We start from the raw sequence: 27,039 nt of genomic DNA on the forward strand, positions 1-27,039 counted from the left end.
GATTTTATTTAATTTATTTATGATTATCTTTTACAGAATTTTTTCAGAATTTAATATTTCAATCTTAAATTAATTATAAAATATCAACTTTTCCATCACGTAATTCAAGATATATCCATCCATACTTAGTCTCTTGCATAGCACTTTATAATGATTTATATATTTTAATTTCTCCACTTTCCATGTTTGTAAATTTAACAGTGACTAGTTTTTTCTTAATTGTTCTTAATCTTTCATACTTTGGATTTATAACTTTTTTTTGTTTTACACGATGTATTTTAGGCTTCATTGTTTTTTTTCTCATTTTTTTCTTTCACTGGATGTATTCTAGGTCTCCCAACTGGTTTTTTATCATTTACTTTTTTTACTTCATCCATATTTGATTCTTTTTTTAATAATCAATTATATATAGCAACCATTAACAATGTAGCAATAATATCGTATGGTTTTGAAATGTTATTTTCTTCTAATAAATTTTTGAAACTTTCCTTTGTTTATTTCATTTTTTTAATATATGAAGAAAAATTTTTTTTACTTGTTTTCCAAAAAACTTAAATTACATAAAATTTGATAAACATAATTCATTTTATTTCCGTCTGATTGAAATTCTATCATTCTATCAGATATTACAACTGCAATTGCTTTGGTATCTGCTGGAACAACTGTATTAAATGTTGCTTTAACTTGTACATCTACTGTTGATGATTTTAATCTTTCTGATTGTTTACTTAGATAAAAAAAAAAACGTGGGTATAAATCTTCATAGTCAGAAGGAGTTATATTGCTGAGTGTAATCAATTCATTCATTCCATAAAATTTTTTCATTAAAAACAGGTGCATTTCTATAACCTCTTTAAAATTGCTGATTTGGGAATGACAAATTATAATCAACAGTAGGATATCTTTCTTGATTAAGCATAATGTACGTATTTTTCAAGTCGCAATGATCAAATATCAAAGCATTAGGATTTTGATCTCTATCACATCTGGTATAAACAATGTGGTATAAACAATGATATTTTATTAAGATTAACTTTTACTAAAGCTACAGCAGCAAGCTTAAAAACTACGTCATCATCACTTACTCTTATAAGAGTTATTGTATGTTTAAACCCATAAATGACTTTGTCGTAATCATCACAGAATCCAAAAATGTGTCTTAAAGGTATGCAAAATGAAAATGTTCCTTTTGTAGTTGGTTTCTGAATTGTGTATGCTTGTCTTAATGCAAACACTGAGTTATAAGCAAGTACTGCTGTTGTTGCAGTATCTTTATACCACAATTGATTTAATCCTTGCACTAACTGAAAGTCATATGGGTATTTAAGCATTCCAAACATTGTAATTGCTTGACCTGGGTGATAAATAGTTTCTATATCTTGGTTTGATAATTAGTATGATATTTGACCGAACAAATGCATAATACCATTATTTGTAAGCGTCACTGCATCTGTATTAGCATACGCTGTTCTATCAGCAAGTTTTACAATTCGCCCTTCAAAAAAGAGTTAAGCTTCAGATAGAAGTGTGAACAAATCTTGTTGCTCAATGTTGATTCTTATTTTTCCAGCACTATTTAGATTTGTAGGAGCCACTGGCTCATATTCATGGAATTCAAATCTTTCAATTCCATTATCTACAATTGGCATTTCTGTAAAATTTAATACTTCGGATGTTGTCATTTTGTTTTTTTATATACAACATAAAAAACTTTTTTTTGATTGACAATTCTTAAAAAAACTAATAATTGTGTAATAAATTTTACAAGTCTACGCAAGTCGAAGACCGCGTCCATTTTAAACTAGATCTTCTATTCTTAGAGCATTTTGATGTCATACTTTTTTTGCTGATCTTATTGCAGACCCCATCATTATTTGATTTATATTTGTTGCTATATAATCTGCATTATTTTTTTTAGGTCGTTCAGATCCATTATTAATTAGATCATTAGATTCAACCAAATTTGAAGTTATTTCATCAATTTTTTTATTAGTAGCAGGTAGTAAAACTATTTTTAAGATGCTTTATCAACTGTTTGTTTTCCTTTTTAAACTGCAGCATTTCTAGCAGCTTCTATCGCTGATGTTGAAAGTTCTTTACCCGTTGATTTAGCAGCAGTTATTGCAGTTTTTCCTAAATCACTAGCAGCCGGCTTCTTCATCATAGCTGATGATACTCTTGTTACATCTCACGTTTTTATTTGTTTGAATAAATCTCTTAAACTTTCTAATATACCACTTCCTCCAGTAACATATTTCTTTCTATATCTCTTATTATGAACAATTATGAACCATTTTTTATGTACTATATATATTTTTTTATATGTACTGATATATAATTATAAAGTATTTTGTTGTCTTGCTTTATACTGTTAACTATTTATTATACTTTGTCGTAATAATTCATCACAAATTGCAACAGCTTCATTTCTTGCTCCGGTGTTACCTGCTTTCCATGCAGCTATACGCAAATCAAGCATTTTAATTAATGCTTTAGGGTCGCTAGGAAGAATTATAGTTTGTATTTTTGTTCCTACTATTGTTTTTACTCCTGTTCCTATTCCTGTTCCTTTTGATTCAAGCTTCGTATTTTCTTTTATATCTTTCCAAATTGGGGATACTATTTCTCTGTATTTTCCATTTCGAGATGACTTTGGTTTGTATGGGTTTTCAGAAGTAATTGCATCTGTTTGTAATAATATATCTCTAATTTTTTTAAGGTCATCTGCACAATATATATTTCTTTATTAGGATTAAACTTTGTTACCAACTCTCAAAGTCCAGGAGTACCATAATATATTTCATCATCAATAACTATATCATCATTATTAATATGTATTGGTTTTTTTTCAATATAAAATATACCATCTTTAAATTGTATTCCAAATGTAGTATTTGTAGATTTTTAACTAGTAGCATACATTCTTAGATAATCTGATATATAATTAGATTATTTTTTTCTATTCAATGGTTCTTTAGAATCAGTAATCATTATCTCTATTTGCTTCAGGATAAGAATTTGAAAAAGTGAGTGCAAATTTCTTAGCTTGATCTTGCAATTTATTTATGTTTTCTTTTACCCTATTTTGTCTATCAATTACTGGCTTGTACAATTTTTCTAATTCTAACTGTAAATTAGTTTCATCCATCTTTTCATATAAATTATTACTCTGTATTCTTTTTTTAATATCTAAGAAATCTTTAACAATTTTGTCTATCTTTTCAGGATCTTCAATTTTTAGAAATGACATTTTTGTTTTTTTATAAGAAATATGAAAAAACACAACATAAATTGTTATGTTGTGTTTTATGTTTTACGTTTTATGTTTTACGTTTTATGCTTTACGTTTTATGCTTTACATTTTATTTTAATACACTATTTTATGTTTTGACGTTTACAATTTACTAAATCTGCTTTTGAGTAAATTAATTGCTTCATCTCTTCCTTGTTTAATTAATTAATGATTCTTTAGTTAGTTCATTAATTAATTCTTTTGAATTTGTTCTAATTTGCTCAAGCATGGCTTTAAATTTTTCAAGTTCACTAAGTATTAGTTTAAATTCATTGTCATGTATACTTCCATCTACTAAACCTTTAGAAGTCTAGTCACTTATTGTATTTAGTTTTGAATCAGCAAGTACTTTACTCTTTTTATGCTTTTCTGTTTTTAAGTTTAATTTTTTGTTAACTTGCTCTCCTATAAATAATAAAACACCAGCTCCTAATGCTGCACCTTCACATGCGATAGCTACTGGTGCTGCAATTATTGTTGCTAAAAAGCCAATTTAGTAGTTCCAAGTGTCATAGTGTGTGCTAGTAATGAATTATCAATTGCTGAAATTATTTTTACAGCTCTATGATTTTTACTTACCATATTTCTCTTTTCTCTCTTACGCCTTATTTCTTTTTGAATCTCACTAATTGTGTTTAGACAATATATATGGGCACTAATAATCTTATTATGCATTTTTTTATATCTGAATAATTACTATTACACAGCTTTTTGCAAATAAATTCTATTTTAATAAGTAAAAATAATAATTTTTTAAAAGATATTTTAAAAAATTATTATTTTTACTTAATAAAATTAAAATCTCCTTTTTTAATTATTACATCAGAATCAGAATTATTAACAACATTTACTAGAATATCATCAACAGTCTCTGAAATTACATAGTTTTGTAAACTTAACAGTTTTAATTTAAGTTCTTGTTTTAGTAAAACTAACGCAAAACCTTCATTAACTACTATACCAAGCTTTAAAAGAATATATTAATGTGATAGAGATTTTATTGTAATTTCGTGTTGTGCAAATATTTTATATTTTTTCTCAGTTATTAATACTGAAGGGTGCTCCGAATCTTTGTGCACTTTAGAATGAAGAAGTGTTTTAAGAGGTTCATCTGGTATGTATTTGTTTATAAACTTATGTATTGGCGAATTATTTCTTGGCATTTCTTTTTAAATGCAATATCAAAAAATTTCAAGAAGTCATAGAGTCATATTCAAAAATAGAATATTAGTAAATGATGAGTTTGGTCCTAATAATAAATCTGATTCTGTTGATGTATATCCATTTCCATTGTGCAAGTACAATACATCACCTACAGAACTTCCTTTACTCCATGGTCTCAAATATAAACTATTTCCTGCTGCTGATTCTATTAAATTGATAATCTGTTTCAGCTAATACATGCTCACCATTAAGATCTGAATTTGATAACTTAATACTTGCTCCATAACCATCTTCAATTGCTTTTTTCAATTTTTTTAATTGCCCTTGCGAAACATTTATTTTAATACTAGTATATTTACTCATTTTTATATACAATATAAAAAAATGTTCGGATAATAATAGGTTATTGTAAGTGGAATCGATGAAATACGGGCTGTTGATTTAGTTGACATGAAATCTTTTTCGAAATTCAATGATGATATAAAATACTTATTTATGGTGGTAGATGCTTTTTCGAAGTATGGATTGATTGTTCCATTGAAAAGTAAAGCTGGAGTTAATGTTGCTAATGCTTTAAATAAGATTTTTAAAGAAAGTGTAAAAAAAATTTGGCTAAATAAAACCTTAGGTTTTTATAAAAAGCACGTTAAAGCGCTTGGTGTTGAGTTGTATTCTACTGAAAATGAAGAAAAAACTTGCATTGTTAAACGTTGGAATAGAACAATGAAAGATAAAATGTTTAAGTACTTTTCAGCTAATTCGTCAAGAAGATATATCGACGTTTTAGAGAAATGGTTAATAAAAACAACATCACAAAGCATTCTTCAATTAAAATGGCACCATTTACAGTTAGCGATAAAAAGAATGAAAATACTGTTTGGTTAAATCTAAATAGAAATACATGATCAGAGTCCGTAAAACCAAAGTTTGTAATTGGTGATAGAGTTAGAATATCTAAAAAGAAGTAAACGTTTGAAAAAAGATACTCAGCGAGATGGACTAAAGAAGTTTTTACAGTATCACAGATTTAGTTCACAGATCCACCAACGTATAAAATAAATTGCGATAATGGTGAAGAAATACAAGATACTTTTTATGAACAAGCAATGCGAAAAACTGATCAAAACATATAGGATTGAAAATGTTATTCTTAAACTCAAAAACAAATCATTAGTAAAGTGGTATGGGTATTCTCATTCGTTCAACTCATGGGTTGTGTATAAAGAATTGTCAAGTCAGTAAAATTTGTAATAGGATATGCTTTCTTTTACGCTTGGGCTAGATTTCATCTACGCGTAGATTTCATCTTATATTTATTATTTCTTTGTTAAAATAATAATTAAATTAATACCATGTCATTCAGGTTGAAGAGATCTCATAGCATACATGTTGAAAAATAGTAGAGATTCATACTTTCTTAGAAATAGTGATTCATCTCCATGATAGGTAGAGATCACACACTTTTTAGAAATGTTTGAAATAATACCATACTTTCCAAGCCATAGACTTATTCTTTAAAAATCCACTTTTTTGGCCCGGAACCCGTTGTTTCTACTACTTGCCACGCCTCTAAGGAAGGGTGTTAGAATCTTGCTTATATTGTCGCGCATTAAAAATAGCATCTTCCATGACTTTAGTTGTATTCTCTATAAAAATCTGGGTCAGTAGAGAATTACAGGCTATAGATTTATTTTTGATAAGAAACCAGTATTGAATCTTAAGTCAAGTATAGCTTAAAGTTTCAGCTGAGAGATATTTTCAAAAACAAGTGAAAGCAAAACAATCTCAGTTTAAGACGGAAGTTGACTAAGACAAATTTAGAAACATTTTTTCTTATTTTTAAGTAAATAACAGAATTTTAGTAGTATAGGTCGTAAAAATGGTTAAAAGGGTAAAAAATGGCTATTTTTGGTAAAATTTGAAAAATACTAAAATGATTGTTTTGAACTCTTAAATCTACCTATTTCAGTATGTGTTTTGCAAAAGGTCGAAATTCTTCTTAATTTGAATCAAAAATGCCCCTTTTTAAAGACCTTAGCATCGATTGTAGCAACGCTTTTTCTCCGATATTCCCGAAAACAAAAAAGCGATTGACTTTAAACATTTGATAAAGATTGCTCAAGACGTTTGACTTCTCCTTAAATAATATATTAAGCTATGAGTAGTACATTTATGTTTAAGTTTATTTTACCAGATAATTACAATATATTACCTTTTAAAACTTGTTTTAGCTTTTTTTGCAACCTTTTTTTTTATCGCTAAATCCAAATTTTTCAGAAAAAATAACTTAGCAAAAAAAAAAAGATATTGGGCTGAAATTTTGCAGGTTTAAAGGTGAACATTTTAGAAATGTTGTCTATGAAGTAGAACTTTTTAAATCTTTTTTGATCTCATTTTTATCATGTTTTATGACTTTTTTTCCCTTAAATTTGATATCTTAAAGTTTGAATGCCAGCCTGGTAAAACTGAAAGTGTTAAAAAAAGTTCTGTTTTATAGACAATATTTTAGATACATTTAAGAATTCATGTTCAAATTTTCAAACAGTTTTGACAATTTTTGAGTTAGTTATATCAGACAAAAAAATATGGCAGTTTTGGGTCTAAAATAATACTTATTACGCGCAGAAATAATGATTTTATTACTAAAAAAAAAAATTGTTTGTACTGTTTTATATATTTTTTCTTCATTAATAGAAAAGAGTTAAAGTCTTACTATTAATAGAAAAGAGTTAAAGTCTTACTATTAATAGAAAAGAGTTAAAGTCTTACTATTAATAGAAAAGAGTTAAAGTCTTACTATTAATAGAAAAGAGTTAAAGTCTTACTATTAATAGAAAAGAGTTAAAGTCTTACTATTAATAGAAAAGAGTTAAAGGTACAAGGGTCAACGCAACTTTTTTGTTAAAAAAATTGCCTTGACTCTTGTACCCTCTCAACCTAGATTTATGATTATTAAAATTTTGTATAGTTAATTCTAATTTAAAATACTATATTTAGTTCAAACGCTTATATGAAAGAAAAAGTAAACTTCAAATATTAAACTTCCCATTATTGATCACTTTAAAATTTGATTCAACTTTCTACATTTGAAATAAGATTGTGTAAAAATTTAAAATATCTTTTCAGTTTCTTGTTGTACAAAAAAATTAACCAACCTTAGCTCTTTGTTTAGGCAAGAAATTTTTTTTTATTGTAGCAGTTTTTATTCCTTTTTGTAAAGTAGAAAAACTGAAAATGAAGTTAGTTTTGACTATTGTGAACTTGAGTATACTAATCAAAACTTTAACGATAAAAACTCACAGATTATTTAGCATAAGAGGAGAAGGCTGAAAAAAAGTCAGGTACTCCCTAGTTAACAATATCATGTCAACAACTGCTAAAGCTGGAATAAGTTTTTCTAAAAATCAGGCAATTGCCTATATAGGTTTTGTTATTACGAATACAGTAGTGCAAACTTTGACGATATTTATTTGTCTCTAATCTCTTTCCATTATATCTCTGACATAATTATACTGGAAACTCGAGCTGTTAAGAAAATCATACAGAATCATGTATCAATGCAGCTGTTTTAAAAGCTGACTTTATTTTGAGAAGTTAGATAAAGCAAAATTAGGTCTTTAGTTTGAAACATTAGTATTATCACTCAGTGGACACACGATTTCGATCCAACGTTAGAATTATTTTGGGTTATGTTGGGCAATTTCTACCAACTAGACATAATTTTGTAATAATGCGAGTTACATTAATGTTGTTTTTCATCAGTATTATTTTTATTCATCATTGTTATAACATTTATTACACTAAAGTTATTTTTCATCAGAATTAAAACATTGTAATAGATTGGTTACGCTGATGTTATTTTTAATCAGAATTACTACGTCGTAAAAACGTTGGTTACATTAACGTTTTCATCATTTTAGCCACTTTAGTTACACAAGCCTCATTTTTTATCGAAATATCGTGGTTATAACGTTGGCTACACTAACGCAATTTTTTATCAATGCTATAATAGCTATAATGCTATACTTACATTATTTTAATGAATGTTCAACCTTTTTTTGTTTATAATTTGCCTAGACAAATATTTATGTGAATAAAAAAATATAAATATTTTTTCTTGAACTATCAAATTTTTTCAATATTTTGCTTTTGGAAAATAAATATAATGTTAATTTTAACTAATGGTTTTAACTATCCACTAAAACAAAGAAAATTTTCTTAAATTTACATTTTTTTTAAATAAAATTTTGTTTTATATTAGTACCTATTTTCTTATTTGGTATAAATGTGTAGCGTAGCGGAAAGCGTGATGTTCAACGAGGCAAGTGACCGGGATTCGAGTCCCAATGACTGTCTATTTTTATTTAAAAAAAACGTTGCTTTTAAATTTAAAGTGCAATGTGGTTTAACGTTGATTAATCTAACGTTAGAACGCAGGGTAACTCAAACGTTCAATAAATTTAACGTTATCCATCCTTTCAGTATCCAACGTTAATCCAATTTTGTTACAACCTAAAAAATAACATTATTTAATGCTGTTCCAACGGTGGTGTGCCTACTTGGCATCAGATTGAGAATTAAAATAACTTTTGTAACTTTAAAACTTTATAGCATAACAATTATTTGTAATTAATTGTTAATATATGATATATAGGGTGATCAATGGTTTCTAAGACTGGCCTTTTAATTTGTCTACAAAAATAGTAACACAAACATCAATGCAATTAAGACGGGTTGCGTAAAGTAATGCGTAATAACTTAATTCAAGATTTTGAATTTTCAAATGATTTTGAGACAAAATTACAAAATTTTATTTAAGTTTATGCAATAATAATAAAATATAATCAAAATTTTGTTAGTTTCACTAACATTTTTAAAATAAGAGTGAATAAGAAAATTTCCTCTGTTAGAAAAAATAAAATTTCAAATAGTTATAAAAATAATAACATAAAAAGTAAAATCAAAATAAATTAATTTTTAAAGTTCTTTCGTTCGTTTTACATTTGGGCGCAATTCTATTCCAAATGATCAGCTTATTTTAAGAGATCCAATCATGTTTTTTCAAAATTCAATCTAAAAGAATACTTATGTTTTAAAAATTGAAAATTGAGTTTTGGATTTCCAAGTACCTAAAGCGTCTTGAACTGAGTGGCTTCATTTGCAGATTTCAAAACTTTACAAGTATTGTCAAGAGGACAAGAATGCTTAAGCATATTTAATAAAATTTCTTTGAAGGTTTAGACAAAAATTAATAGAATTGTTGATTCAAATAAAATTGTTTGACCTATTTTTATTTGATGAAATATGCTAGGTTTATTTTAGACAAGCAGTCCATAGCTAGTAACTATAGTAACAGCTTGACTTAGAAAGGATATGAATCATAGTAGTTTAATCACAAAAAAAAAATAGTTAACTAAAAAAAAAAATTATCCAAAGCATCTTAAACATTCATAAAAATTTTTATAAAATAATTAGTTACTGCTGTTTCCAGTTGAAACTTTGAGGTCTTTAATGTAGCCATCATTTGCAACGTACCATGGATCTGCAGCATAAACAAGAACGTTTTTAAAAGTTTGAGGCAAGTTGTTAACAATGCTCTGAACAAGTTTTCCGTTTATGTATGCTGAAGTTAAATAATTTCCGTCAACAATATCTTGACATATTTGAATAGTAGACCAGCTATTAAGTAATAAAGGAGGGGATAAAAAACTCTGTTGATTACCATTGGCCGAAAAATCAATGCTTAATATTCCGGAGTCATAGGGTGTAAACCAGAAACCAGGAATTCTATCTCCATTGGCCGAATTATCTCCTCCAACAGTAAAATGAATGACATTTTCCCAACCACGTGAGTATGATAAAGGTTTCAATTTAAAAATCACATAGTATCTTATACCCCATGACGTAAACTTTGCAATTAAATTATTTTGTTTTAACAATTCGTCATCAGAATCATCAAAAAAATCTAAAATAAAATATTTTTTTAAATTAAAAACTATTTATCAATAAAATAACTTCATAATTTGGTTTTTATGGTCTAAGGCATTTTTTTCCTAATATTTTGTTTTAATGTGTAATTTAGAAAATCGACAACTCAGAAATTCAAATCTTAAATTGCTGAACATTGACAGTTACAGCTGTTGATGCAACACGTTGCAACTACGGCTTTAACAGTCCGTTAACAGGCTGTAACTAATCCGTTAACGGAGTGAACGCATCTACTAAGTAAGATTTAGGGGCAGTTAATTTTACAATCAACATGTAGATACATCAAATGAGCGTTGTGGTTTGGTCAAATACTGTTATAACTTAAAGACAACGTATATATACATATATATATATATATATATATATATATATATATATATATATATATATATATATATACATATATATATATATATATATATATATATATATATATATATATATATATATATATACATATATATATATATATATATATATATATATATATATATATATATATATATATATATATATATATATATACTTAAAAGTCTATATCCGCATATTTTTTAAATCTTTTATGCCGATAATAATAAGTCATAGCATTTCAAACGGGTATTCTAAATATTTATTAGAATAATATTAATATCCAAACCGTTAATAAGTAGCAGTTTGCGCAACGGCTACAAAAGTGTTTACATTTTTTAAAAGTTACGCCATCTCTTTGACATTACTTTTACTGACTGGCTTAGGCTATAGACAAAAGTGCACATGGCATTTTGACAGAAATGCTTATGTTGTTTGGTGCCAGTAACTAAATTTAATCATTGCTTAATTAGCTAACACACCATAGAAATTAGTCATTGAAAAAAAAAGTGAAAAAAAAAAAATGAAAAAAGATGACAAGTAGCGTCCTTTAAGAGTGAGTTCTTAAACGAACGCTCTTTGTGCTCTTCGTCAATAAAATGCCATACTGCATTAATAACTATAATGCCATTGATTGCATGATCATAAGGTTTAATGAAATCAATCAATCATCATCTGATTATGAAAAGCTGCAAACTGACATATACAATGGTTTAAATTAATTGTTTATGTACTTCAATGTTGAGATATTGGTTGGTTGGGTGACATCAAGACGGCAACTGACGCAATCTTGCTTTAACATGCAATGATACTAGAATTCAAAAATCTTAACGTTAAATTGCTAAAGAAGCAGCAGTTTTCGGTAGCAATTAAATATTTGTTAATTACATCTGGCAATCAAATGTAATAAAAAATAACTTTGGTGCCGGAGCCTTCAACTATGGAAAAAACTATAACAATAGCTATTCGTTCAATTGCATCAAGTCTTTAGTGCACAAGTCTAGTACTCTCATATTAAATCATAACAAGCTCTTCACGAACATTTTCAACAACGTGATAAGATGACAATATAGTCAATTAATTACAATCATAATTAGTTACAATCAAAAACTAAAAATATCTGACTTAACAAAAACAAAAGAACACATAAATTGTAGTGAACAAGTTCTGAAATACAAGATAGCTTACCATTTGCCAAAGTTTGAACTTTATATTCTACAAGAACAGTCTTTCTCATTAAACTCTACATACAATTTAAGTATATTAACAATATAGTTTTAAAACATTTTGATTTTTCTCAAGACTGGAACTTTATTGCATTTAAAATAGTGTTGCAACCAAAACTGAAAATCATAACTAACTAAACTAAAAAAACCGTAGCTAAAACTAGCCGACTAACTTTTTAGTTAGCTAAAATTAGTCGAAAAACTTTTTAGTTAACTAAAATTAGTCGACTAATGTTTTAGTTAACTAAAATTAGTCCATTTACTTTTAAGTCTAACTAGAAATAGTCGACTAACTTTTGAGCTAATTTAAATTAGTCGACTAAATTTCAAGTCTAAAAAATACTAGCATGGGTATCGAAAGCTGTGGGCATCGTCTGGGACAGAAAAACCAGGTCGGCGCCTCTATTTCTCAAAACTTTCCTATATTTTCTGAGAAAGGACCAATTTATTATTTTCTTTTTAGATATCTTCTTTTTCTTTGTCTCCCCTTGGACATCTGCCGCCTTGGACACACTGCCCTTTTCGCCAAACTTGTCCTTTTATAGTTTATTTTATATATTATTAATATATAAAATATATTATTAATTATATAAAATAATTATTTTTTATAATATATTTATTAAAAACTATATTATATAAACTAATTATATTATTTATAATATAAGAATTTTATATAACATAGTTATTAATAACGATATTATATAAATTAATTATATTATATATACAGTTAATATATTAATTATATATTTTCATCTAAATATAAAGTCGACTTGCATTCAGAGCCGCCGAGAGGAGGAAGGGGGTGGTTTAGAGAAAAGGACAGTTTGTCGAATGCAGCAGATGTCCAAGAGGCGCCAAAGAAAAAAAAATTTTTTCAAAAATTCTGACAGGAACGACAGCATGAACTTTAATTAGAATTCTATCAGATTTTTCAAAAAAAAGTTTGTTAATACATGATCATTGTACCGCAAAAAACCGCATAAATAAATAAATAAAAAATATCCAGAAATTACGTGGATTATCTTAATTTACCATTTAATCTTTTACAGCAGCTTTGTACAGTTTTGTGCGTGCGTATAAGAGATATTTCGCTTTTATGAACTTTTTGGACTCAAACAAAATTGTTAACGCATTAACTTATGAATTCCAAAGTTCCTAAAATGCATCCTTTATTATTTATTTGTTTACTGGTTTTTCATAGATTAAAAATGACGCAGTTTGCGCAAAAAATAGCCGGAATAGTCCGAGCATTTGAAAGAAAAGTAAAATATTCCGAAAACAGTTATTCGTTTGGGGCTAAAAGTTGTGATCATTTAACTAAAAACAACTTTGATAAAAACATTAACGCTACCATATTTTAAGGGAAAAAAACGTGACATTGTTGTTAAACTTTCTCATGGAGGTGTGTGGATATTGAATATAATAATTTAAATTTTTAAAAAGAAGTCCTTTTTATAGATATTTATTCCAAATAATAAATAGTAATTTTTTGAGATTAATGAATATATAAACAAAACTTATTTTTATTTATATATTCATTAATATAATATTACTCATTTTTTTACTAACAAAAAACAAACAAGTACTTAAAAATGATAGATTACGCATTGCATTTTTCAAATAATTAAAATGTAATAAACAATTTTCTGGTTTAAAAAGCGACCGCAGCTACTTAATAAAATATTCTAATTATTCAACAGGTATTATTCAATACTTTTTATCTTGTAAACACTATTCAACGATTTATATTGCGGAAATTGCATTTTTAGATGCGAATACCAAACATTCTTTGTAAATTTTGCAAGTCTCGCCAACCGACAAACAACTCTACTCTGAAAGCAATAAAAATATTCACATAATAACAAATAAACGATTACATTCTGAGTTTATGGTAATACTCTCGCCTGCCTACAGGGTCGTACCAACGAGGTGGTGGAGGTGGTTGCTGAAATTCAAAACTGAAATTTGGTATCTAAAAAATAAACCCTTCATTGGTAAAATTAGCGTTTTTAGTTGCACGTATTCGTCGTTCGGTACAGCCCTGCCAGCCTCATTGCTGTGTATTGTGGTTGTCGGGGGAGAAGACACAACAATAATTATTTTTAAGGTGGTTATAAATGTTTGATTTTGGGGTGGTTATAAATTGTTAGTAGGGGTTAGTGTTTTGGGGGAAAAAGCGTAGATTGGGTGCAAAGTAATTAATTGAAATCGATGAGATTTTTGGTGAAAATTGGAGATTTTCTCCACCCTTGCAATAAACCAGGGGACAGAACTCATAATGCGCCATTATTATTACACACTAACTATCAAACGCGGCACATAAAAAAATAGATAAGTTAGACTGTAAATAAACGTACCAAATTTAATTTAGTTGTCAAGATGACGTCTTTTTTACATTCCACGCCGATTGGGTGATTTTAAACAGTTGCAACAACCTTATGGGCAGTTATCTCCTTGCTGGGGAAAAATACAATTATTCAAATTTAGTTTAAAGCGATTTATTTTAATAACAATTTTATTTGACCTGAGTTTTATTTGAACTACAAAAGTTACACGGGTAATTTTAGTTAACTGAAAAGTTAGTCTGTTAATTTTAGTTAACTAAAATATTAGTTGAGTAATATTAGTTAACTAATAAGTTAGTCGGCTAATTTTGGTTAACTAAAAAGTTAGTCAGGTAATCTTAGTTAAGTAAAAAGATAACTAAGTTTTTTAGTTAGACTAAAACTAACCTTAACTCCCATTCCTAATTTAAAAGAAAATTAAAAGATACCATTCTCTCTATTGAAAACATACTTAAATATTTTTAAATTTAATTATTTTGATTTATTTATAATGTTTTTACAAATTCTTATATAAAAAAATACTTATTTGAGTATATACTTGCAAATTTAAACTTTCTTTTGTTAATTTTATTATTGTGTATCATGTTAATTTAGTCTATAGATTTTATACCTAACAAGTCTTGTATTTTAAGTATTGATATAAAACGTTAATTTTTACTTCTAACTTTTGTTTGATAAACTTTATTTGACTGCCATATTTGTTTTATACGCATTACACTATTGTTTTAAACACGTAACGATTGTAAGCGGTTCATGATGATAAAACCTTCTGATCTTCAGCAAGTTTCCGCGTTCTTATTATATATGTAACAAAATTTGTAATTTTTTATTTAGTAGTAGTTTTGATATGTATTTGCATTATCCAAAAAGCGATAGCATTAGCAGTATCAAGAACAGCAAGACAGGTTATTAATTTGCAGTGTTTTTGTATGAAATTTTGTATAAAAACACTGCAAATTAATAAATTTTTTTTATTATGTGATTATTGTTTTCTTTTTTCATTTCAAATTTATCTAAAAATGCGTTTTCAGCATATCACAGAACGACTAGAGAATCTGCATTCCTTAAGGCATATAGAATGTGTGCATTTTGTTAATCAAAGAGCTTGCATCCTTTTAGACACATAGGCTGTGGAACCAAACTTACAGAAAATCTTAACCTCTTCCTTTTATTGAGAGAGTGGCTCCTTTAGATGGCAAGATAAGAGGTAGGAATAATAATATATATGTATATATATATATATATATATATATATATATATATATATATATATATATATATATATATATATATATATATATATATATATATATATATAAATTAATTAGTAAAAAACACTTATCTAACTTTTATCTTCGACTCGGAGTTTCACAATCGCTGGATCATCAGGAAGAAGTTTGCAAGAAAAATTTGAAATAATTACTCATTTGAATCAAGAAAATTTATTAAATAAAAAATCTGAATTAATTTCTAAATGTAGGCACGAAAATAAATACCTCTTAAAAAATTATAAAAACAAATGACCAAATTAAACTATCCCCATTCCAAAGAAAATTATTTCATAATTACTTTCTGTAACTTCCCGTTAACAAAAAAATATAGTAATTAAAAATTTTTTATAATAATTTATAACTTCCTGTAAAATATTTTTTCTATAAATTGAATTTTTTTTGAGATTTAGTAACTCTTCCTGATGATCTAGCGATGGTGAAACTCCGAGTCGAAGATAAAAGTTAGATAAGTGTTTTTTACTAATTAATTATTGCTCTGTTCTTTAAGAACATTGAGCACTCTATTTGTAAAATACACTAACATAATTTACATATATATATATATATATATATATATATATATATATATATATATATATATATATATATATATATATATACATATATATATATATATATATGTATATTAATATGGGTACTAAGGTGTCCCAAAAATATATTATAAACTGAATTTTGATTTGCGGAATCCTGCATTTGGCATCATTTTTTTCTAAAAATACCAACAACAGCAAAAAATGTCTCCAGCTAAACCAAAGGGTTATTTAGTAAGTTACTTTTATTTTATTAAGTAAAGTTTGACTAAAACATGACTTTGTTGATGTTATTCCAATTCCAATTGTTATTTAAACAAACAAAAAATTTTGGTGCGTGTTAAACAAACAAACATGCTTGTCGTAAAATCTATAAGTCAATTTTTGCAAAATAAATCATCAATTTTAAGGAGAAAATTGAGTTAAATGCAACAAAATGAACAGAAAATAATTTTCAGAATGCAGGCGCATGCGCAGAAACAGCATTTTTCAACGTTTGAGGTTAACTTCAAGACATAGAACAAACTCCAAACATATATGTTCCTCTGAACTACCTAAATTACAAATACATAAGTTTATAAAAAGTACTACTAATACATTAATAATCAATATTATAATTAACAACTAAAAGTCACATTTATATTTCATGAAAAGGAATAATTTATCTGGAGAGTATCCTAAAGCCTGTCTTTTTTGTATGTTCTCTAAATGCAATCTTGAATTGACTTAATTTGGCGTTCTGCAAGGTCATTTACAACTGCAAGTGTTCTTATACAGAATCGAAAGTAAGTTAAAAACTAGAAAACTTTTTCACTTTCACATGCTTCAATTACTTTTTCTTTCCATAGCAGAATTTTTTTCTCGGAGATCTCCAATAGCAAGAACAAAAGGTAGGACTGCTTGTTGACAAAGTCTTCTAACTTTGATGTAGGAATAATTTTAACCTTAGTTTCAGGCCTCTTTTTAATAAGATATTTTAACTCCAGGGTATCCTAAGAAAGCAGCTTGTTTAATATGTTGGTCTTAACTTCGGTTTTCAGATCCTTAGCAGCAAGAGCAAAGATTAGTTTTTGCGGAGACAAATACCAAATATGACGCATAAGACTTTGGTAAAGAACCCTTCTTATTGTTGCAAATTTTTTAAACTTGTCCATTGTTTGTAGCTGAAAAGCAATATCGAACGGCATTAAATCATTTAAAGGTGCTTGAAATTTTTTAGGGCTTTTTAGAAAGAAGAGTCCATGAAAATATACAATGTAGTTGGTTGCAGCTTTTAGATGGTTTATTGTATTTTTTCCAACTGTCTCTAAATCAGCAGGGTGGTACATTTGAGTCATCTGAATAACTAGTAAGTATATACAGGCAGTTATAAATCTTGCGTCATGATGAGCTCCAGGCTGTTTAAATAAAAAGTTCGATAAATCAGCTTCTAGAAAAATGCAAAACTCTTTAGTATCCACGGCAAGTTTGAACAGTAATGAGTCAGGCCTGAACGCATCAAGACAAGAGACAAGTCGAACTTTACAATTTTCACAAGTTTGTTTACATCTTCGTAAATCTGCGGTCATGGTTTTTGGAGAACTACATAAAGTTTCTTGTTAGGACCATTTGTTGGATCAATTATTTCTTTCATCACATGAGCTACGGGCCTTTCATAAATGTGGTGTCTGCACATTAACAAGAGAATCGGTCTTTTAAGGGCATAGGAAATAATAATGCTTATGGCAGCTTTATTTTCACCAGTGTTACTGAATGTTGTGTTAGAAAACAATCCAATAATCTAGGCTGACATTTTTCATAGTATTCATGCATTGTTTGAATTGCAATTACTTGATTCCTTTCCTGGAGCTTTCGATGTTTAAGATGCCAAAAAGAAAGTCTAGTGAACCAGACTCTGATGAAGATGCGCTAATAGCAATTCTATCTCTTCAAAACCTTGGTATCAAATATACCACACTTTTAAAACCTCTTATTTATCAATATTTTTCTCTCTAACTATCTGTGCTTCAGACTCCACAACATTATGAGTTTTCCTGTGTAGAGTTGATCTTGATATTGACATATAACCAATATTAACCCCACCAGCCTTGTCAAGAGAAGACATATACCGGCCTGACTCCAATCCTAAATCTGGTCATAATTAAAATCTAATTGTTAAGAGTCTCTTCAAAAATTAACTGAAGGCAAACTTTGATGTCACTCTGAAACCTTTTCTGTTTATTCTGAACTTTAGGTGGAAGTAAACATGAACTAAATTTGCACTAAGCACGATTGTCACTATATGTGCTTGAAAAGTCACCGTCCGAATAGCTAATCTCCTTTTTCTTATTTTTATCTTCATGTCTTAGGCTTTCAACAAATGGAGAAATGCTCGGATTTTCTCAGACATCTTAATTATTTTTTTTTTGCGCCATAAGAGCATTTTCAAAAAACTTATTGCCCATGTTACCGAATTTTATCATATCCCCTCTCAGACAAAGCCTAAAGAGGTTTATCTCTTTCTTCCTTCTTAGCCTCATTATCCCCATTTTTATCACTGTTTATTAAATCAAATATGTTTGTTTTATTAATAGAGAAGAGATAATTTCTCTCTTTCAAAAAGATTTTCACCTTCTTTTTGTAGCTGCCCTCTGGTAGTTCTAGGGTTTTTAGCATTTTTAAAGTGTGGTATTTCTTGACTTTCTTGGTAATTCTGGTCTTGATAACTTGCTCGGTCACAATGAAAACATCGTTAAACCCAGCCTGCTTCCATAAATTGATAAGCTTTCTCAGAATAAAGACACCATTAATTATCTTCTTGGTGTTCTTTCTGCACATTCCATCAGCAAACCTGGTGCATCTTAAATACGTCTTCCCAGAAGCAACTAAACAACCAATTTTGTTGTTGATATGGGTGGTGCTAAAATTTTAAAAATAATAACATTAAAAAAAGTTAAGATTAAACATGTAAAAAATGTAATGCTTTTGTTAATTAACTTCAGATTTACCTATTGTTTTTTTCGAGATTAAGCAGTAATACCTTCTGAGTATTTCTCCATTTGTTGAAATTCTATTACGGGCAAAACTCTGTAAAGGAAACCCTAGCAAACAAGATTGCCTTCTCTTCCTTGTAGCGTTTGACGCATCATCAATATCTGTTTTAAGTGAACTAGCGTGATAATTTATGTCTAGAGATATTTTATAAAATTATTTAATTTCATTTAAAAAATCCGCATAAGACGCATTTAGTTGTAATTGATTGAATCAAGATTATAGTATGCAACTGATAACGAAAAAAAAGTGAAGCTGATAAAAAAGTTTTTTTCTAAAACCATTTTTCTTTTCTTGATTAAAAACAACTTTTAAACTTGATTTGTACATTAATTATATATTGACTTAAGTTAAATTTACGCATCATTAGGTTGTATTGCATTATTATTTTGTATTGTTAGCCATGCTTTTGTCAAAACATAAATAAAAACTGGCTTGGATAAAAATTAACTTTAAATCAAAATTTATTTATTATGAATAGTTACATAAAAGTAAATTCATCTAAATAACCTTCTCCTTGAACTAAAAACTCAACTTTTTTTTTCGTTTTTCTTTGAGGATAAAATTATGCTAAAAGTAATTCCGCACAATAAAGTTCAATTTATGATATTTATTTGGGTCACCCTAATGTGTACTTTCTGCATGTGTTTATACTAAAATGTTTTAAAGCAGGAAACTTAAGTCTTTACCCAAAACCTACATTTTTAATTAAATAACTTTTTTTACATTTTCTAAAAAACATTGAAGCAAAGAGACCGTACAAAGATGAAGTTTAAAAATGGTTGGTGTGGAACAGACTGGTTATGACCAGTACGTTACGGGTCCGGACAGCTAATCACGCTGAAGGAACTTTAGGTTGAAAAAAATTGTACAGAAAAACTGTATTCATATATGGCTGGCTCCAAAAAATTTTAATATTCCATCCTGATGAAATATGGCATTTTACAAAAAATAAAAAAAGACGTTTTCGGAGTATTTTTTAAATGCAAAATTTACATATTTAAAAAAATTTTAGGTGTTTATAATTTTATTATACATTCATTTCAAATCATATATTGAAAACGCTGTGCTCTATGTAATTTATTTAAAATTTCCTAGTATGATATCTAATATAACGAGATATTTCAAAAATAATATAAAATCAAACATAGAAAACTTAAATATCTGCTTAAATAAAATGTCAAACTATTCTCCATGTCAATCTAAAGCAAAACAAAAAGTATGCGCAAAATGCCGCAGAAAATCGATAAATTTACTTAATCCTCTTTTAGTTCACTTTTCGAAAATTTTTTGCACTAAAATGATTCAATCTTGGCATCTGGAATTCGCACAACATGTAAAATAGTTCTTCATCAGCATGCTCGCCCTTATACTGTCCCACCAACTAGTCGGTTTCAAATTTATAAAACTGCTCTAACAGATGTGGAACAGGTCTTGGAGACTGTGACTATGAGACAAGGATTTACTTGTGTCTTATATGTTCAGCTGCTAATAGAAAAGGAGCTAACATAAAACAACGTGTAGGAAGACCAGGGCAAGTTTTATTTATGCATATATGTATGTTTTTTTCTAATTAAATATAACTAGACTTTATTGTAATAAAATCCATTTATTTTGGTTTATGACTTAGTGGATGGTTTTATAGATCAAATAATCTGCATCTCAAAAATTTGCTTTGAAAATTTGCAATCAATGTTTTGTTGAAATATCAAATTTAAGAGGACACAAATGCACAACCCAGATGCAAGTCTCAAATTTACCTAATTTTTTTCAAGAACCACTGTAATGAATAACGTTAATGAAAATTTTACAGCAAAAGTTCTTCATGAGAAATTGCCTTACAAAATAAGATCACCTTAGCAACATGCGGAACACCATTAGTTTTTTCTAAAGGTATGGCCTTTAAACTAAAATTAAGTATATCTTGTATCTGTGTCCTAATTTTGAAAATACTATAACAATAACTATTAAATAAACTGGATATAGATAGTATCTTTTGTGTGGAAACATAATGATATAAAAAATTTGAAAAACCAGTGTGAGAGGTATCAAATCAAATCAAACTAATCGTTTACAAGAGTCAAATATATGCTTACAAGAAGTTTTTGAAACGGTCGATCCTAAAGTTTTTGATTCCCAAGAAAAATCTTAAAAAAATTTTCAAATAAATTAGATTTTTATCAAGAAAAATCTAATTTATTTGAAAATCTTTAAAAATCTTAAGGTATTATTTTTCGCTATATTATGCTATAAAATAATTTTGTGAAATTTATTTAATTATAAAATATTTTAAATTAAGCAATTTTTATTTTTTTTCGTTCCATAACTTATTTAAATCTTAACCCTTCAACAGTCCGTGCGTTTTCTAAAAAACGGTCGCTATAAGTTTTGAGTTATTTTTTGAAGTGGTCTTTAAATGTCCGGGATTTTTAAAAACTTCGTTTTTTTACTTTTAAGTTAAAAAAAAAGTTTTTACTATTTTAACACTATTAAACACTAAAAAACACTATTATTCATGTATTAGAATTTATAACCATACTATATTAATAGAAAATTTTTATAAAAATTAAGTTATAATATTCAGTCTTTGTGTGAAAAGTCAAAAAACATGGAGCTGCACAAAAACCTACATCACATTCTACGCATTCATATCTAGAAGCTTTTCTTATTTTGTGTTTGTAACATACCACACACCTTCTCTGAGCATTAATTTTTTTTTCAGACGCTGGCACATATGATGGAAAATGTCGGTCAATCAATCGTAAGGGGTTGTTTGCTACCAATCTAGAGTGAGATTTTTTTGGCTGTTGGCCATATCGTTGAATTATCAATATGATTAACATTGTTCCAAAGTTTAAAGGTGTCATATTACGACCCATTTTTTTACAAATTATTTATGTATTAAATGCTGCTTGATTAATTAAATGAGTAAACACTTTCTTGTACCACTTTTTTACCCTTTTTCTTTCAACTTCGTATAATGTCATCATTTGGTCACTTCTATCTACGTCTCCCATATTTTGATTATAATCATCAATAACTAAAGGAACTAACTTTTCTTTCCCAGCTCTTAAAACATTTTTAACCCCATCAATAGTGCAAGTTGACATGGTATAAACATCCTTTTTATCTTTTTTATATTTATGTGTTATCATGATATTTATTTTTTCTTCGTAAAGAACTTTGCGTTCATTATTTTTTAACTTTTCATGGATAGAAATAGGTAAACCTTTTCTGTTTTTTCAAAGTGTTCCTATGGTATCTGTAGATCTTAGCAATAGTACAGATGAAAGCTCGTAGGAAGAATACCAGTTGTCAATGTAAAGTTTGAAACCCTGATCAAGTAAGCCATCCATAAGAAACGTAACAATTTTTGTTGCAACGTAGCGATAATCTGAACTTAGAGTATTAGTCAGCTCAGATCCTGTGTATAAAATGGATTTCCATAAATATCCTGAACCTGACTAATGAAAAAGTTTTTATTTTAAAAGCATAATGAAAAAGTTTTTATACCAAATCTGGGACTTTTGCTGCGAATACACTGTTTCGAAGAAAGTCTACCTTTCCACAACAAAAGTGACTTATCAATTCATATATTTTGTGTAGGTGTATACACATCTTGGAATTTTTTTGTCAAATAACCCCATACTGTGCTTATTTTGGATAAAACAGGATAATAAATGGTAGAATCAACAAAATTAATAAACTTATCGATTAACTTGAATACCAGCACTTGCAAACAATGGATTTGTGGTGTAATACATTTCATACGTGGGCTTCCAAAGTAGTCCTTGATATAAAAAAATTGCAATATATTGTCTGACCTCTAAAACTGTCGCAGGCAAGAAACGCCTCATTCTGGATTTAACTGTTAATTCTTTTTTATTTATAGTTTGGGAAGCATATCGATTAGTTTCATTAACAATAAACTCACAAATTTCATCTGTAAAGTAAAGCTCCAACAAATAAAGAGGATCATTTTTGACTATATCTTGATTGTACCCAGAATTACCCGTAAATTCAGAGGGTTAAACTCTATTATTTGAAGGCTCAGATTTCATAATCGGTATGTATGAGCCAGGAAATACATTTTCTAAGAAATTTCACTAGAACTAAGAGCATCGACCAATACAGGCATTTCATATTCTAAACTCAACTCTAATATCTCTGGTTTGGAATTTTCTTCATCAGAAACATCAGATAAACTATTCTCTTCTTCTGAAACCTCACTCAAATCCTCGCTTTTATCGAATATATAATTTCCTCTTGAGTAAATATTTGCTTTTTCGTTAATGATTTTTGCACTGAAAAAATTTGCTTGTCTGCCATATTTAAAATAAAAGTAAATTATTGAATAAAAAGCTTATTAATTATGCAGTAATAAGTTTTGTGACGATCAGAAGTATAATTACTCATAAAAATAAATAGATAAAAAGATACACTAAAACGTAATATTACGGCATGGACATTAAGGAACCACTTTTAGTTTGCGTAATATTACGGCATGGACATTTAGAAACCACTTTGGATTTGTGTGTTATTACGGCATGGACTGTTAAAGGGTTAAACTCTAGATGTGTTTAGTTACCGGTAGGCGTAACAATTAAATTAGGAAAAAAAGTTCAAAAAAGATTTACAAGCACAGTAAAAATTTGTTTAGTCCTTCTGTTTTCGTAAAAAATTTTTTGAATTTTCTATGGAAAATCATTGAGAAAAGGAAGGTTCAACCTCACGATGATTTAGTAGTTTTTACAAAATGGTTTAGTTATTCATACACAGTCACATATTTTTTTTAATTAAAAAAGATTTAAAAAGTGTTTGCTGATGGTGGAGGTGATTGTTTAAGAATAGGTCTTGGTGTCATAAACATTTCAAACTACAAAAGAGATTTCCATCTTATACGAAACTTTTACTCGCAGATACAAGTAGGCATAATGCAATTGGTTCTTCAAGCCTATTATTTTTAATAATATGCCATAATTGTCATTTAACTAAAAAAATTAGTATACATTTTTGTTAAAAAAACAGGGCATTAATCCTAATTTGGCGAAAGAGACATCAGTAAATAAAAATTTTTTAATTGGAATTGGTCCGAGCATAGAAAAATGTTTCTTAAATTGGGAGGAAATATGTGAAAAAAATGGTCTATCAGAGATATCTTATAAACTTTCCGCTGATTTAAAGCTGATTAATATAATTCTGGGATTAAAAAGCCACCGAAAAGTAAATTTTTCCATTGAAACATTTATTATGTTATTATACATCATGCTAATTTTTGATTTACATGTTTGTGCAAAACATTCCTGTTGTTTTTGCAATAGGAGTTCTGAAATGGAAGATTTCTTGTTTGTATCTGGAAAAGTTAGAACTCTTGGATCAATCAAAGAGAATAAATTAGCCTGAATAGCAGCTGAGAAAAAAGATTCGAAGACAAAAGACTTGAACAACTGCAACAATTTTCCGTTCCTAGAAGGTGATGATTGAAACAGGACTCTAAACATTTGCAGCATTGCAGAACTACATTTTTACTGTAAATTTTTTAAAAACTTTCCGTAAAATTCCAATAATTTAATGCCATATATTAAAATTATTATACTGCATTATTAATAATGGAAAGCAATTAACAATGGAAAGCTATACCTTTTAAATATTCTTTAAATTTTTAAATTTTTGCTTAAACTTTTATATTAATATTATTAGGGCTGTGTCAGCATTTTCTGGAATGAGTTAGCTTACAGCAGGGTAGCTAAGTAATAGACACTTTTTTTGAAAAAAACATAGTCTATTAAAAGCAAAGTATCATAGAAGGGAATTTGAAGGCTAATATTATATTTGAAAATAAAGCCTGACTTATAAATTGTTGAATTAAACATATTTTTTTTTTTTAATATTATGATCCCAGTGTAAAAGGCTACCCTAACTATCCAAAGAATCTCTTTCAGATAATCTTCATGGGTTTTGTGATGCGTTGGATGCTCTTGATGTGGTATCTTAGTAAACATTTGGAAAGAAATTAGCAAATGGTTTTGATACTGATGTAAAAAATTTTGAACATTATTTTTGCGCTTTAAAACTATCAACTAAGTCAACAAAACTTCATAATTTGTTCTGCCATATAACATCATATCGAGGAGAACGGTAATGCCGGCAGAACAGAGAACGGTGAACGGTAAACGGTGATGCCCTTGTACTCACCAATGAGCAAGAAGAAGATTCTCTTTATTTAAAATTTTCAGAGATGTCAAGGTAAAGGTTTCCCAAAGACAATCACGACTTATACAAGAAAAAACTTATGGGTGTTGTTTTGACATATAATAATGAAAGAATTTAACTCTACAATGATATACTATGAAGCTGTTTAGATTGTTAAATAATAATATTTATTAATATTGTTAATTTATTATTAAAATCATTAATGATAATAACAAAATCTATGCAAATATATGCGGAATACTTTTTTTGTTAAGTTTTTTTAAAATGCAAATGTTACCAGAACGGAATGTTACAGTTTTTTGGTATATATTTTTGGAGTCGCCAGACATATAGCTAACAATATATGTAAACAGTTTTTCTGTACAATTTCTTTCAACCTTAATGATGCAGTGGTTAGGGCGCTTGCTTAAGAATTAAAAAGTTTGAGGTTCGATGCCAAATCTGGCCGCCTTGTGATATTTAGTAATGAAAGAAACGTGAACTTTTTACTTAAATGCTAATCCTCAATGCTCTGTAATAAGACCGTAAAAACTTTTAAAAGCATTTAAGTTCTAATTATTCATGTAATTATTGATTGTGTATCTTATATTGCTGTTAAAGGAGAGCAGTCTGACTTCATACTAAAATAGCCGGCTGCCAGGGGCTTCAGTACATACATCGACTGACAATTAGCCTAACTTGCAGCGGAGTGCTGCTACATTGACTGAGGGTTCGGCATGGGGCAGCAATCTTCTCATTTATTACTCTTTTTTGTTTTCCTTTTTTTCTAAAAAAGCTGTATTGATTAAGTTAAGCAAAAAATGTGAGCAAAGGCTTATATAAATACATTATAGTAGATACAAAAATATTCTTGTATAATGTTCCTTTTTTAATTTAAATTAGTTTTTTTACTTTTTTTTCTCCAGATATTTTAGTTATAATTTATTTGTTTAAAATGTTTATGTAATTTTTATAAGAAAATTGAAAAAAAATACTTACAAAGCATTCCGAAAGTTAAACTGCAAAGTTGAAGCAACAAAATTTGAAGCTTTAAAAATACATCCAAGCTCATTACTAATCAATTTTAACTTTGTTAATTTTTTTTGTACTTTTGTTATGATATTCTTAAATTATTAGTACGTTAATCGTGTTTCATAATTTCTCAGAATTTGTGTAGAGATTTTATATTATTCATGTTTTAAAAGTTATAACGTTTGATACGAATAGTAATAACTATTTTTATCCTGAATAAAATATATTTACTATAGTAACCTTTTTAATTAAATATAATTTTTAAGTATGTAAATACTAGCTTACTCAAGTTTTATTAGATGAGTTCCTTTAAATATTTATGTTTTGTTAGATGAGTTCCTTTAAATATTTATGTTTTGTTAGAAGAGTTCCATTAAATATTTATGTTTTGTTAGATGAGTTCCTTTAGTTTTATTAGATGAGTTCATTTAAATGTTTATGTTTCGTTAGACGAATTCTGAAATATTTTTTAAAAATATTTTGCAATTGATTATAATTTTTAATTTACATATATTAATATAGATGTATATACGTATATATATAAATATATATATATATATATATATATATATATATATATATATATATATATATATATAT

At 27.7% G+C, this 27,039-nt stretch overlaps 2 protein-coding genes across 2 annotated transcripts in view; one reads left to right on the forward strand and one right to left on the reverse strand.

Moving 5' to 3' along the window:
* Positions 1 to 26,628, reverse strand: part of LOC136089514 (uncharacterized) — a 91,899-nt gene extending 65,271 nt beyond the window's left edge. Inside the window, exons 1-2 of the mRNA XM_065815560.1 lie at positions 26,407 to 26,628; positions 9,936 to 10,421 (exon numbers count right to left, since the gene is read on the reverse strand). The gene's annotated coding sequence lies outside the window, so the exon portion shown is untranslated. The remainder of the gene's footprint in view (positions 1 to 9,935; positions 10,422 to 26,406) is intronic.
* LOC136089906 (uncharacterized) lies at positions 4,907 to 5,341 on the forward strand. The gene has a single exon (XM_065816005.1). It carries the CDS (start codon positions 4,907 to 4,909, stop codon positions 5,339 to 5,341), a length of 435 nt encoding a protein of 144 aa, XP_065672077.1.
* Positions 26,629 to 27,039: the final 411 nt, after the last annotated feature.

The sequence above is a fragment of the Hydra vulgaris genome, chromosome 13, assembly GCF_038396675.1.
Source record: "Hydra vulgaris chromosome 13, alternate assembly HydraT2T_AEP".
Classification (NCBI taxonomy): domain Eukaryota; kingdom Metazoa; phylum Cnidaria; class Hydrozoa; order Anthoathecata; family Hydridae; genus Hydra; species Hydra vulgaris.